The 15901-nt window shown below is 42.4% G+C and overlaps 1 protein-coding gene across 11 annotated transcripts in view; it reads right to left on the reverse strand.

Annotated features, from left to right (window-relative positions):
- The window catches only part of tmem260 (transmembrane protein 260), a 70686-nt gene extending 61577 nt beyond the window's left edge, over positions 1 to 9109 (reverse strand). For 9 of the 11 annotated variants that reach the window (XR_014273290.1, XR_014273291.1, XR_014273292.1 and 6 more), the window contains exons 1-4: positions 8862 to 9109; positions 8579 to 8694; positions 5244 to 5275; positions 3079 to 3230 (exon numbers count right to left, since the gene is read on the reverse strand). Coding sequence is in view for 3 of the 11 variants with exons in the window: in XM_082517036.1 (XP_082373162.1) it covers positions 3079 to 3230; positions 5244 to 5275; positions 8579 to 8694; positions 8862 to 8869 (308 nt within the window). In the remaining 8 variants the exon portion in view is untranslated. Of the gene's footprint in view, positions 1 to 3078; positions 3231 to 5243; positions 5276 to 8444; positions 8511 to 8578; positions 8695 to 8861 lie in introns of those variants that run through there. The other 2 variants (XM_082517037.1, XM_082517038.1) reach the window with 2 other exon arrangements.
- Between the last annotated feature and the right edge of the window lie 6792 nt (positions 9110 to 15901).

Genomic DNA, 15901 nt, shown 5'->3' on the forward strand with positions numbered 1-15901 from the left:
GATGCAGCATGCGGCAGGGGATGGCACCACGCCCACCCTCCCGTCCACTGAGGTGTCAGCTGTGCCACATGGGCTAGCTCTTGGCAGGGGAGCCTTTCGCAGGTGTGCGGTTTTTCTCTCGAGGGCCGCCGGGGAAAGAGGGAGGCCAGACACGTTTGGTGTGCTTCAACGGGCCTGTTATGTAATCATGTGATCAAACCGAAAAGTGCTGATGACTGAGCGGGGCGAAGTTGGGGGGGTTTTTCTGCTGTGATGGCTGTCAGCTCGCTAACGTGTCTGCTCGCGGTGTCTCGGGATAAGCTGGGGAATGGAGAGAGATTCCTCTCAGGTAGCAGAGATTCAGAGCAGCTTTAGCAGATAAACTATGAAACGAGAGAGCACAAAATACAGAGCTGTCTGGATTATCCCGCTACGCATTCCTCCAGAGACTCACAGCTGAGGCCTTTAGCATTCCACCAGCCAAATGTTTCTCTCTGTGAACCTCCAAGTGCAATCGATAGTAATTATCATTACGTCCACCATCCTCAAAGGCTTGTCAGGCCGTGGTGTGAAAACATAACAAGACATGCAATTCGGCCATCAAACTATATGATCAAGCAAAGAAAACTGTAATTGACAAATCAAAGGGAAGCTAAATTTAAGCTACATTTAAACTTATGCAAGAGAGAGAAGTGGCTTCCAAGCCTATCAACTTACATTCCCCCACATTAAACACGGCAATCTGGCCGACTAATTTAAATTGATACATCAAAGGCTCACAATGTTGGGTATATTCCAGATGAATTTCAAGGTCTTACCATTTATTATTTGAGAGAAACTGACTTCGAGTACCCGTATTAACTTCAAAATATTTTGCCATCTGAACATAATTTCACAAAGCAATAATTTGTTTGGGAGGGTGAGGTCGGCCTATTTCCCAGCAAATGAAAAGCAAAAAAATGAGAAGTAGTTACAAAAAAAACTGTTTAGGAGGGCCAACAAAGGGACAAAAACAACAAATGACATTTAAGAAATTAATTATGTTGGGACACAGCACACTCACTACAAGGGCAGAGCAGGTATGAACGGCTGGTCAGTTTTGGCATTTCATCTGAGGGAAAGGCCTGAACAGAGGGTCTCTGCATGGCCGTGGCATTTATGCCAGTATTGTTGACAGGGTTAAATCACACAAATGCCCTGCACGCCAGAACCAAGAAGCAGGTCTCGACCATCCGGGAACCCTCGCCCAGTTCTCTCATCTTTTGCCCTCTCCAGTAACCCCCCAGTAACCTGAGTGTGCCAACTGATCCACAGCCTCATAGCTCATCCCAGTCTAGGCCCTGAACAGATAATGACTAAAACCTTTTATGCTTATTTCTCTAAACTGGAAGCGTAGATTATACATTCACACTTAAGAGCTTATATGGTGTAACTGTGCGCTCTGGATGAAGTCCTCACCACTCATCAACCCTAGCTGGCGGTTGTGGGTAAGGGGGGTTGCAGAGCCTTTTAATGACTTTTTACTTGACCATAATCCACAACTGGATCTAAATCCCCCGAGATTATAAACTGGGGCTACGGTTAACATGCAAAATAGGAGCCAAATATCAGCAGACAGCATGGATATTTTCGGCCCTCAAAATAACTGTAAATGTCTGGCCAAGAACGGAGTCCAATCAAAAGCCTGAATACCAGGGAAGCAATAAGGATGTCCAGTTAAAGCATGACGAAGAAGTGCAGTGTTTTAACACCCCCCCCCCCCTTTTTTTAACCCTCTTTTTATTGTTTTGTCCTTTTTGCCTTGTCCTGGGAACACTGGTGAAAGCTCTCAGAGACAGTAAGACAGGGCAGGGTCTAAGACTGATGCAGTCTGGGCTTAAGGCCAGTCCCCTGGGTAGCTCTCCCTCTCCAGTCCCTGCCCTACTTCAGCAGGGATGACCCTGTACCCTGACCTTCTCCAGACCTCCTGCCACATCGCACACACTGGCCAAGCACACAGGAAGCCGGCCCAGCACTGCGCACTTTATAACACACACAATTTCATTTTCACTTGCTGTCCTCCTGCTATCACAGAGTCCTCACAGCCTGCCAAGGTGTGCAGCAAGAAGAAATTACATCATATTCAACAATTTCTATTCTGGAAATAGTAACTTAGAAATATATGACATGATTGGAAACAGCCCAGTATGCACAAAGAGGGACAAAAAGGTCAAATGTTGACACTAAGCTGCCACCAAAATGCAGTGTGGAAAATGACTAAAATCAGCAAAAAGTGTGATGTAAGGCAGTCTGGTTAACCATGCAAGATAAACACACAGACAAAGCAGGAAGGGGTAAAATACTCCTTACATGATACGGTCAGCAGCAGGCGAAGCTGCAGGGTGGGTAGATGGCAATGCGGGGACCGTAAACTGTGTTTATGACTGAGCGAGGGGAGAGGTAGTTGACGAGAGGGGAGAGGGAGGAGCGCAGAGAGTGATCCTGTTCCTCTCAGACCCAGGAGGCAAGAAGGGGAGAGATTAGAAATCGTGCCATGTCAGGATTGGGAGCATGCTGGGCAGTGGGGGGGGGGCAGAAGAACAGGGATGTCAGGTTTGGGGGGGTGGAGGGCACAATAATTGGGATATACATACACATACACGCATTCTCACAACGGGTGGCTGATAGGTAAACAGGGAGGGTAAGGTGCTGGGAGGGAGGACGGCGACTGGGTTCTGCTTCTGAATACTGAACAGAGGATCAGGGAGACCACTGCCTGTCAGTCAGGGCCCAAAAATACCACTTTCTGTTCCAGACAGCTTCACGATGCAAAAAGTCAGTAGGGGAATGTTTAAAGACTGCCGCCACTCAAAAATGTCTTCTTATTATTGTTACTTCCCTTGATGTGAGTTAGTCACCAGAAGGCTCCTCTGCTGAAGGAGGGAGGCTCTTTGTGCCTTCCTTAAAGTTCTGTTTGAGAATTTAGTACTTCAGTTACTGATACCTACTCGATTGCAGAGTGCACCAATGTAATTTTTTATACAATAACTAAAATCCCAGAACAGAACATAATGCATCAAGAAATTCTGGAATTGGGAAACACATTTTTCATATGCCTACCTGCAGACAGTAATGCAGAAGCCACCACAAGCTGCAGCCCCCAGGAGGCTACTCATCAGGTTAACGCTGTGGGCTGGAGAGAGTGAGGGCAGCAGACGCATAGCCATGTGAGCCAGTAGAGTGAAGAGTGGGTATCCTGGAGGATGGGCCACCTAAAGACACAAAAACAAAGACAAGGGCCATTTCACACGTGAACTTTTTATCAGGTGCTCCTTTCTTACATGCTGCATGTAGCTGGAGATGCGTTCTTACTGCTATACTAGAGGAAATACTCCATTTGGTTTCGGAAGGGAAGCAGCTTTGATAAAGTGAGTAAGGGGCAAAAACACGTGATTCTGCTCACTACTGTTAAATTCAGTGATCTGCTATTCACACACTGGCACAATCCCAGAGATCTGGCAGGCAAACCACTGATGTTTAGAAAAAGAGCTGCAGTATGTGTAAAAATAGCTCACAATGTGATGCTATCACAATAGGTTTACCACGATGATGATTGTACCACAATACCTTATACATTAAGAGACAATAATCAATGATATATGCACCTTAACTGTGCAACTTTAAAAAACAGAAGACAAATAGAAGAAAAAATGTATTTATTCCCTGCAATGTAGTGCCAGTGTGCATCACTATGAATTACTTTTACTCCATTTCAGTAATGAAACTGTTTAGTTTTTCAGCTCTCTTTTCCCCTTTTAAATTTCTTCTTCTTCAGCTTCTGTTTTCCCTTAATTATGTGATAAGCGCTGGTAGTGACTCCGGTACATCGGGACTGTGTGGAGAGTCCCTACAAAATTTACTTTTAAAAACTCTGATTTTTAACAACAGTGTACCATATCTGTAATTCTATCGCACAAGAAAGGGATTTAATATATTGCTGTATCAACATTTTATCCTCAGCAGGTAAGCACACGTGAATTTTGTGAGGAGTCAGAAACATCCTGCTTGGCTTTACTCTGACTGTGCTGTCATACGAGAGCCCTACACTCCCTTTCTTTTCCCCTTTTCTCACTTCTTTGCTGCGGGCCTCTTCCCAAGGACAGTGCAGCTCCCTAGAGCCCGTGGTATAACACGTGGTGCTCGCCAGCCTCAACCCCCAAACCACCGCAGAGCCGTAGTCATTTTCGCCTGGGAGATCTTGGCAATCGCAGCAATTAGCCACTAAGTCTCTTCCACCCAGATAAGGACTCAGTCATTAAACACAGACTCATTCCCTGGCACAGATAACACAAAGCATGCAGGCAGTGAGAAGGGGCAGCTCTTCGAATGAACAGAAAGCCGAAAGGTGAGAGTGTGACTGACTCACCAGTTACCTCGAACACGGCAAAGGATCTTTTTGCAGACATGCAAACAGCTTTGCTAAAATTTGAGTGAGGAGCTGGAAATGGAAAAGGCGCGTCGCAATAACTCGATGAGCAAAAAGCGAGGCTGTAAATATGAGAGAAAGAGAAAAGCTCCAGCAGCGAGAGTGGTGAACTAAATGGTAGCATCACGCAGGTGGGTAACGTCACCAAAATGAAGAGCGATTAAGAGCATGAGGAAGGACTGTGTGGGCTGACAGCAGTGTACAGACATGCAGCTAAAGGACAGCTGAGCGATAAAGGCCACAGGGAGCAAAGAGAAGGAGAACTCTCAAGCTCTGGGGATCAGAAGAGGGGGGCCAGCAGCCTGGGTCCCAGAGATGGCCTGCAAGGCCCTGGGGAGGCCTGAAAGGCAGACAGGCAGGCCACACGGACTGCAGCACTAACGGCAGGATTACTGGCATAGTGACACCGACACAGCCTCCCTAAAAGGATCACAGCGGCGTAATAAACTTTATTAAATAATAAAACTTATTATAACTGTTAACCCGATTTAGTTCATTCTTCGCGGCTTACACACACACACAAAAAAGAGGGGTGGATATAATAAGCCTTATACCGTACATAAGGCAAAGCCTACAAAAGCCATCGCCTTACCATTGACTTTAATTGGATTTGAAAAACGGGTTGCAAATTATAGCATTCTCTACTTGCAACTTAGTAAAATAAGTGTATAGAAAAGAAGGGGAAAAACCTGTGGACTGAAAGTAAATTAATCTGCTTTCTGCCCATGCTTAATTAAACTTCCTTAATGCTTATAAGAGTTAATGAGTGAATTGATTAAACAATACAGCTAATACTTACCCCCAGCTCACAAGCAGTGGTGATCAGCTCTCCTGTGGAAGAGAATAGGGGAGGAAATTAATGTAAACCCAATAATTATTATTAAGAGACAAGTCTGCTCCCAAAGTTTTCCCAAATCAAATACTTGCACTGGGGTTTTGCATTAATTTGCCAGGATCAAAACCTGCAAATCTTCCCAGTGTGACATTTCCTAAGCGGCACGCTCATTCTCTTCATCTTTCACTTCTCCCCCGATGCCTCCCTCCCTTCTCCGGCACATACACACAGATATAAACACACGCACATACACACAAACCATTAGACTCCCCCTCCAATGCCTTGTCACACAAAGACACACATATGCAGATCTGAGAATAATGCTTCCAGTCCCATCCTCCCCATGCATTAGGGTCCTTTCTTCTGCTGCTCTACGTGCCTCTCTCCTGCTCCCACACTCCTAATGTCTCAATGTCTCGTTTAGTCCGTTGGGCACAAACAGAAAGGCTACGCCGGTGACAGTCACAGAATGAAGTAAGCTGTAAAAATAAAAGCCGGCTGCACAATTTTTTGACAAGCTCTGTGTGAGGCGCAGCACAAAGTGAAAAGAAAACCCCTAAAAGCTTTTTGAGGGAGCTTTAATGTATCTGGGCACAAACCCATTTGTGCCAGAATACACCCAGAGCATTTCAAATTATACTGATTTCTCACCCAATGTTTGCATCTCCCACTCATGAAAATTGAAATTTGGTTCAGATTAAATGACATTGATAAATGTTTAGGTTCAGGACAGCCCCCTCTACTGGTACCAGACGGGTAGTCCCTTCCTCCGTCAAACACATCCAATGAAACGCTGGCCTTGTTTCTTGCAGACTCTATCACTTTTACAAGCTATGTCGAATCCGTAAGACACTACACGCGACTCCATTAAATCACATTAAGGTAAATTAATTTATATTGCTCTCCTGTGTTCACTGGTTTTCGAACATATAGCACGTAAGAAAGAAGAAAAGAATACAGCTGTTTCAATCTGAGCAGCTGTTGGTGCTGTTACATATATTTAAAAACAAACAAACAAACATCTGCACAGTAGGGACATGAGCAGGGATGCAGTAACAACCTTTACAAAACAGAAGGGCTGGATTTCAGATGGCACTGGTTTCCTCTCATATTTTGCAACCTTGCTGATACAGTGAATTACGATGCCTAAATTTCTGCCACATGAGGAGCCCTAACTCTTATCAGTCTAATGGACCATGAAGTCAGAACTCCTCCACCTGCACAGCTTAAATGTTTCCACAGCTCCATTTCACCTGGCATGAGCCGCCAGCTACCTGCCATCATTTAACATCACACTTTCTCATCCTTCATCGGCTTCTCAATTTCACTCATTTTCCCCTTAGAAGTGGCACACTTTTACACCATTCAACACTGAAACTCAAACTAATACCAAGCCAAAACATCCATCTCAGTGCAACAGAGATGCAGTTCTGCAGCCCCAATACTAAAAAGGGAAAATATTGACTCAACGGGGTAGCAGCATGGGTGCCAAGAGTCTTTGTGATTGTGGAGCATGGGCACCCACACCAGTCTTCCCATAATCCCCATCATTTCCACACTCCACATTCCTAGACAACAGCGTACCCGCGGGGCTGCGCTCAAGCCTCTCCAGGGCACATCACACCTAAAGAGATTAGGACACAGAGACGGAGACCTGGAGAATTCGGAAGGGTGTTCAGCTGGCACTATCAGAGCGGGCATCCTGCACCGTCCCTAAACACTGTGGAGAAGGGGCTGGCCATTTTTTCAAAGGCCCTGTTCGTTAGACAGCAGCACAACCAGCAGGGCTACTCAGCACTCCAATTGCCCGCTCTCGCTTCATCTCTCCTCGCTTATATCTGGCCGAGCTTTTCTTATGCTTTCATTCTGCAAAAATGCATTCCCTTCTGCAGCTCGCACGCCAAAGCAGTAAAAACCTAACAAGCAGAGCCTTCATGCCCTCAAGTCCATAATTTACAAGTTTGTAACCTTGGTATCACTTCTAAACACTGTTTGTAATTGTTCAAGGCACTCCTTCATAAACTGCATTACAAGAATGTTGGGAAAACACATCGGAAGGTACTGAGTGGAATACATTCAAGTCCACAGTAAGCCGTGTTAAATGTAAATTAGGTTTATGCATGCACACAAAATATTGAATTTAAATAAACAAGGACAATTATTTGTAGTGAGTGGCTGTCAACAGTGCTTTGTCAGCAATTATGGTGTCTGTGTTACCCAACAGTCAGAAAAATGAAAAAATGCATAAAATGTGGAGGAAAAGTGCAATTAGGTGTGAGTCAAACATGGTTTGCAAAAACATCTAGCAAACAAAAGGTTGCTGGTTTGGTCTGGCGAGAGACACAAATACCTTTTGGGATTGTATCAGGAAGAGCATCCGTTGTTAAAAAATTAATTAATTAATATGTCACAAAATAAAATGAAAATGTTAACAGTTCTGAAAAACATAATATGCAATTATTTGATCTTTTTTTTTTTTTTAAATTGCAATTTTATATTACAGTACCATTGTACGTATGTGTAGCAGGTAACATTGGGTCAAAGCATATTTTTATAGTAACGACTGAATCACATTTAAGTCATTAAAATGTTTCCTTTTCATTCACTCTTAATAAAAATAGTTGTGAACCAAACTGTGACTTTGGAGAACTGTTATACCTCTACAGACTTCAACGAAATCCAAATAAGTTATGTTATAGAATTACAAGTAAACAAGTACAAGTACAACTAAAAGCAGCTGAGTTTAAAGAACAGAAAAGCATAAGCTACATTAAACTACATCATCCCAAATAGGACAGGAAATTGTTCTTTACAGCACCACCAACTTACGTCAAGATAATTGACGTTAAGATATTTTAAAAGAATAAGAAAGAAAACAAAGAAATAAATACAGATAGTCGTGTATATTTTTGCATTATTTGTTAATTACAGTGACTGAATATTATGAAATAATGCCTTTTGTCTTTACCAGTCAGCGTTGATTCCAAAATCAGCCTTAAACACTGGAAGTAAAAAAGGTATTAGTGTCTCATTTAGAGGTTTTCGTATTTACCGCGGACGATTTAAAAACATGAATGAAAGAATGATTCTTTCAATTTATATATGTGTATCTCAAAGTCTGGCATGTGTTTGTTTACGTTGTCACGTCGACAAACGTCGCTTTACCTGCACTTGCAGCACCATGGACAGCACCAGTCAAGCTGCAGCGGTTTCATCAACAAGGTGCAATATGATTGGCTCCCGGCAACACAACAAAGCCACGTGACCAAATGAGCGTTAGCTAGCCTGCTAGCACCAACCTGAGTCTCCACCGGGGACCGTCCTCTGCACACAGGGCACATACAGAGCGGCGACACAAGCGACCACGGTGCCTGTCAGTATCCAGCTTGCTCTGTGCTCCGCGGACATTTTGTTTCTTTCAGGGGAAATACGGACGATTTTCACTGAAATGTCTCTTAACTAGCGAGCTAACGTTAGCGTCCATGTATTTCAGACCCTTCGGGGTATAAATAAAACTTTGATCTACGTCTAAAACGATGTTGGGTAGAGATTAAGTAAATTTAATTTAGTTCTAAGTACAACCTTTGCATAGTCTTCAGCACACTTGCAGGAGAGTGTGCTGAGTTAGGTCCTTCCTGCCCGCGGAAAGTAGCAGCCACATTCACGCCGACTGGCTAACCTCGCGATATTACCGGACACGCTTTCCTCATAAGTTGCATTACTCATTGAATTGCTGTTTCTTGCTTTGTAAAGGGAAACAAAAACGAGCGTTTCAAATGAGGACGACCAGTGTTTTATCTCGGACGTGTTGGCCAAGCAACATGGTTATGACTACTTCCTGGTTCACTCAATGTCATTCAGGAATGTACATCAGTCTTCTTTCATCACTTGTATTCACAGAGCTGAACGGAGAGGGGTTGGGTCTGCATCTTTACGCTAGCACGACAGTTTATTTTTCTGTCAAAATTAGTCTAAAAATTGAAAGCCTTTCCTTTTTGCGCTTTACTCATAAATTTAAAAACATACTCAAGTTTTCAGGTTTTCTTCCAAGTATAATATTGTGTGCTAAAATGTACAGAAATGGAAAGAACTCTCAATCTGGCTAACTTGTAAACTGAAACTACATATGCTAATGAAAAGTATGTGTTAAAGTCTAAAGGTTCAAACCAGCTGTTTGTGATTACTATTCATTGCCAGGCACCATTTTGAAGGATCAACATGCAAATATGCATTTTCTAATGCATATGATTTCTCAGTGCATTTCAAGAGCTTTAGTTGAGAGGGACTGCTGAGTATCTCAACTCAAACATAGCCTGCCTTCCCTCATTTGGAGGGGTTGTTTTAAGCCTTACAGTGAAAATGGCATTATTACTGGATTAAAACATTATTATATTAAAGCTGTTACAGTACCTGCTTCAAATGCACAATTACGTGCACAGTAGAGCACTAGATTATGCCAGAAACAAGATACACGAATTTGTAAATGTATCACAAGTGTCCATATTTCACAGGTTGAGAGGTGACTGTAATAAAGAAATTGCCCTATTGAACTGATAATAATCCCAGCCCACCATAAATGACTCTGATCCTTCAGTAAATTGAGCCCTTGGTGAGGTGGAGTGGTGTCAGCACCTAACCAACTCTCAGATGGCTCTCTAATCCTCCCGTCCCTCTCACCACCACCCTCACCGTCTAATCAGACTTGAACACACACATAACACTCACACCCATCTGACACACACAAACCAAAGTACTCACCCTTCCTCATACTGGGGCTCAGCCATCTCTTCAGTGTGATGTCACTGCTAATCCAAGCTTGGTTATCCACTGGGGTGCAGTGCTGGCAAGAGGGATGTGGGGAGGAGATGGGATGAATTTGTGGTGGTGGATGGTGGGGGGTGAGGGGTAATCAGGCACGTCATAAAGACTTCTCTCTAAAACCATCACTTCCATTAGCCCCTACCACATAGAAAGCTAGTCTTGTACCCAAACTGTACACATATGCGCAAATGCTCATTGGAGCGCCAATATGGACACATTTCAGCTCTGATATTTGAGATAAAACACAACTGTAGGCACATTCGCAGCCATGTAGCTCATATTTGGGGCACAGAGAAATCATTAGAGAGCCAGCTGGATTAAGACCCCCCCCCCACCCCCCGTTCTATCCCATGCATTCACAAAATAAACGCAGGGCCTTTATATTGACAGCTTGTCCAAAGAGAGGAATTACCCACATGGTTGAGGCCCTCGCTCCATATGGCGGCAGGCTATTAGCAAACATTAGTTGACTGTAATAGCAGCAGTATTAAATTCATTATCTTTTTCAGATTGTATGTGAGGTGTGTGACTTTGTATGCGTGTGTTTGTGTTTGTGTGGAGTGCCCACACTGTGTGCCAGCGTGTGTGATTAGAGAGTTCTAATGTTCCAGCTCTGGGGATTTGTAGCATAAGATAAGAAAGGGCATTAACGGTGAATTGTGACGGTCTAGTGGAGCAAAACTGTTGTTTAAAATGTGCGTATGCTTTCTTTGCCGAGTCCTTTTTACATGAAAAATTAGCATTTTGTCTCAGATTTTTGTTGCTGATTTTTTTTTAACTCAATGCTATACATACAGAAAAAGAGCAGCCACGCATGAGAAAGTGGCTGACTGCAGTTCCATCTATTTGATTTTGTATTTTCCTCACTTAACCTACCACATATCTGTTTTAATCTTACCTTAAGCATCCTTGAAATGAGGTGTAATCCACTTAAGCCCGTTTGAATCTGCTTCACAGCCATATTACACCCATTCGTCGACTCATAAACATTCTCTCTGCTAAACAGCTGCACATTGGCGGTGTCCACGAGCCAAATTGTACATTGTGTTGACGCAGAAAGATTAAAACTCTGCAGTATTTGCACTTGCAAAAAGAGCAGCCATGTTTACTCAACCTTCTCTCGCTTACAATCAATGGGCAGCATGCAGACAGGGTGAGAAATAACTGGATAGGATGTACTTTTCATAACATTGGCTCTGTGGGCCACTGCAATGCATATGAAATAAAACAATCAAGATGCATTTGATGTGCGCACTCTCAGCTTTAATTGAGGGGGTGGAACAGTTTTATACACAGCCCTACCACCTCCTCCCCTTTTGGCAAAGTCTCAGATGCAATTGGACAAATTAACATAATCATAAATAAAATGCTAATTTTTAATACGTTGTCAAGAATCCTTGGCATGCTGCGCCGATTGGCTGAAGCCTGGAACCCACAGACATTAACCGGGGGAGTGGATCTCTTGTTGTTGTTTCTGGTTCTTTCTGACTTATTTGTCTTCATTCAGATGCATGCTGTTAATATATCAGCCCATGGATATTAGTGTACAGTGAGCACCATAAAAGTGTATAACATGTAATTACAGTACATAGTGCAAAACTACTTTTCACATCCCTGAAAAACAGTCTCCCTTTTTTGTCCAATAAAAAAACAGGTTAATGCATGTTTGGTCACATCGCTCTGGGAATATCATTTGGAATCGTAACGAGGTAATTTTATGTTTTTGTTCATGTTTTGTGTGTTTTTAACAAAATTTGGTTAATAAAGTTAGATCATTCTTCTCTGTGTACGTTCACTGTGTCCTTTCATTTAAAGCTGCCTCTCTTTTGCTCCACACAGCCTGGCCCAAATACTAGTCAAAAGACAAAGCTGCGAGAAACAACAAGCATTAACGCTGTGCTCTTTTGCAAGTGGAAAAAATACAACCATTCCCTGTAAAATGTACATGTAGCGAGGCCTTGAACCACAGAATAGGTCTTCAGAGAGATTAATTCTCCTCTGTGATCCAGTTCTCATTACAACAAGCAGGGGACTCAAACACACATAATAACAGGGCTGACTGCTGTTCCTTTGTAACATGTGGCTACTTAAATGATCCTAAATAAGATAGATGACAAGGATAAAGCAAATCATAATCGGCATTTTGCACAATGGAACATAATAGTCTGCGGAGAACAAGGGACAACATACAGAGCTCCTGTTTTCATCGCCTGGAGCTGCACACCTAGTCGAGAGCAATTAAAATGAGAGGATTCAATTTTGTCAAACACCAGGAACCTGAGATAAATCTTGTATCTCATTTTCCAGCGTGAGGACACTCCCTCGTGTCGGTGCTATCATGTTTGTTATGGTATTTTTAAGAAACAGCTGGCTGCCGACAGACTTGGTAAAACAACCCCACCCCTGCCACCCTCCCACCCTTTCCCCAAATCATGCTAATCCCAATCATTTCAGTGTGAGACGCAGGGGTGAGGAGACGTTAGAGTCGGGTGAGGCTGTGAATAAAAGATGGTTTTAGACTGAAAATTTAGACAGAGCAGAAGGGGGAGGAGGGAGAGAGCAAGGCGGCACGTCACTGCATGGTTTCCATGTGGGAGCAATCCACTTACTTGAACTGATAAAGATTTAATTAACACAAGACTCTGCAATTACTCCATAATTAAAGTAATTTGTCCTCTTGTTTGGATGAGTAGGCAAGACGCCGCATGTGCCCGTGTAAGAGCAGACAAGAGAGGAAAAAAAAGGGGGGCGTGAGATGCTCAGAGAGGCAAAGTATGCCCCCACTTTAGTATTTGAATTTAATGCTTGATTTTCCAAACCTATTTTTCCCCACATATGTTCTAATAAAATATTTGTATCGGCTTCTCTTTAGCCCTGTGTTTATTTGCCTTTTATTTGACAACTCATTTGTTATTCATTGAGAAAGTAATAAGCTGAGTAGGCTGAGTACAAAGTATCATCAAGAGCCACATGAAATAGTAAATAGGCCTGATATAATCATAATCCTCTTCAAACTGCACTGCATACAGCTTTGAATTGTGTAGTGCTACAGAGCTGGCTGCAAGCTAAAGGAGACAAATGCACGCACACACATACAAAAAGTGGGATGGTTTTGTTTGACAACTCAAATTGCATGACTCAGAAGTGAGAGGAGAGTCCTGTGTGAGGTGTTTGACCTTGGGCCTGGATAACAAAGGCTGGACCTGACTTAAAGTAAGACATGCAGGTGTTTGATTGAAGCAACAATTAGTGACTAATCACTCGAGACAGAAATAGCGAGGAATTAGCAGCAAAGTCCAATATGTGGCACTGTGCTGTGGCAGTCCAATTTGCAAGAAGATTTAAAAAAAATAAAAAATAAAAAAAGACCTGCCAAGTTTACTATTAAAAAACCAGGGAGACAAATGTGTCTTGTGTTAGCTTCTGAGGGTTGTATGTGCTGTTACTTAATTTACACGAGGGGAAGAGCACTATCTCTTATTTACAGATGATGATCTGCATATAATTTGCCTCAGTTGCACGCTGGGTAATTGAGGTAAATATCACAGCATTCAACTTGCCAGCTGAGGTATCCCGCTGATAGCTTGGCGTACAGCCCGCAGCCACCTGTGGCATTTCACATGTTGGGTGAAATCACAGGGCAGACAGACAAAAAGAAAAAGAAAACATGTAAGGCAACTAAGGCACAACTCTGAATACAACCTTCAGATGTGTAACAGCTGGATGATTGACAACTGTTGTTGACTTTAATCCAATAACCTATATATTGCTGGCTGTTGTTAGAGGGGGAAAAAATCTCATCTAAATATCTGAGGAAGTGGCACGATCACTGCTTAAAAGTTTCAGTGTTTTTTGGGTTTTTTTTCCAAGGCTGCATGCACTTACAACTGATTGCCCCCCCCCCCCCCGCCCCACCAGCCACATTTTGAAGCCAGGCCTTGAAAACTGTTTGGATTTCATTACTATCACTATGTGCAGGGGCCTACCCAGAGGAGTGTGGAGATGTACAGCATATACTTTTTCACTGATCTCTGAGAAATAATTGCATTAACCCTATACCTATATAGTTTGCAGCTCACTTCTCTCAGCTATCAAATTAAAACTACTGGAATGCTTAAATACTTTATTTAGTAAGAGTGAATTTCTTTTTGCCATTGCCCACCCAAAAACTCTAAATGCTCTGTCTGGATACAGGTAATGGTTTCCTCTTATGCTGTTAATATTCTTAAAGACGCCACCAATATATCATTACAGCACTGGATAATAAAATTTCTTCTAAAACATCCTAATTTTCCTGTTTGGAAAACTCACTTAACAGGAGCAAACTTGCAAGCTATCATTGTCAATACACCATCTTGTTTTAGGCAAATATGACAGCTTTGTGCTCTCTGATTGCTCAGTCAACCAAACAAAAGGAACTTTTTAGTACAATTATAATACAACGACTCCCACTGAACTGCAAAATGGTCCCATAAAAGTTAAAAAAAAAAGGGGGGTGGGGGGATGATAGGAGGATCATCGTTTGTGTAAATTCTCAGCATTAGTGCAGGACATGCACCTCATTTCTTACTCATGAAACTGAGAGAAGGGAAAAAGAAGTATCATCCTGCTTTATTTGCATAACCCAGCCCTGCTTAGGGGCAGGGGGACCCACCAAGTGATCTCAAAATTAGCATGCTGTCACCTTCAGTGTCTCTTCTGTCATTAAGAAAAACAGGCAAGTGTGCAGACATATGAACCTATTTCACATCTACTGCAGAAATGTTAATTAGGAAGCACGGCATCCCACAGCTCCGTTCCCCTCCCTGTGCCAGAATGACATGTTATGCATTTAAATCCTTTTCATGCGTCCTTATTATAGAGAGGATGAAGTCACATGCGAATGATGGAAAATATCATCATGGTACAATATTTTTGCATGTACACTAAAAAAAAAAAATATCCTAAAAGCTAAATATTGCACACAACTATGCACTCCTTATACATCACGCCAGGATTTAGATGGGGATAAAAGACTATTATAATTAATTTGACTGCATAAGCAAAAACATATGGTATGTAATAGATTATATATTTAGTTTGAACTGATTAGACTGTTCTGATAGCCTAATTGGAGGATTTTAGTCCTCACTGGCATGCCAATTTAAATAATTCAATTTCTGATGTTTCATATGTATTTTTGATGCATTTATATTTAGTGTTTTTCATAACCAACATCAAACTTTTATTTATTTGCTGTGTTTTCAAGCTATTGGATCCCGCAGGCTCAGTAGCTTGAGAGGCATAATGCCAAAGGCGCTATTGTTGAGGAAACAGTGCCCTCCTGTGGTTTCATAGGGAAACTGCATACTTAAAAAAAACTACTGAAAACAAGGGGCTACACTCATGCAGTCATTCTCTAATAAATATTAAGATGAAGCTGATAAGATAGAACAAGAAATGTGAATAAAACAGACTTGAAGAAAATTCTCTGCCTTATCTGGAAAAAAAATACTGATAGAGCAATCACAATTCAGAGCCATTTTGGCAACCAAGATAGGAGAAATGCTCATACAGAGGAATGATGAAACACATATGTAACTGTGATTAAACATTGCTGCTATGTTGGTTGTGCGAACACAGCTGAGACATCTGGAGTGTTCAAAGGCAGCCACTAAATAAAAACCAACAAATCCCCATCAGCTGCACGCAGCTCTTTAAAAATCGGTGGATCACTTTAAAAGGAGTCCCTGAACATTACCCACAAGTATGAAATAGAAACTGTCAGTCAGAGTGAGAGAGAAATCCAACTTGGTGCAGAG

The sequence above is a fragment of the Aulonocara stuartgranti genome (assembly GCF_965226115.1).
Source record: "Aulonocara stuartgranti genome assembly, chromosome: 19".
In the NCBI taxonomy this organism is placed as follows: domain Eukaryota; kingdom Metazoa; phylum Chordata; class Actinopteri; order Cichliformes; family Cichlidae; genus Aulonocara; species Aulonocara stuartgranti.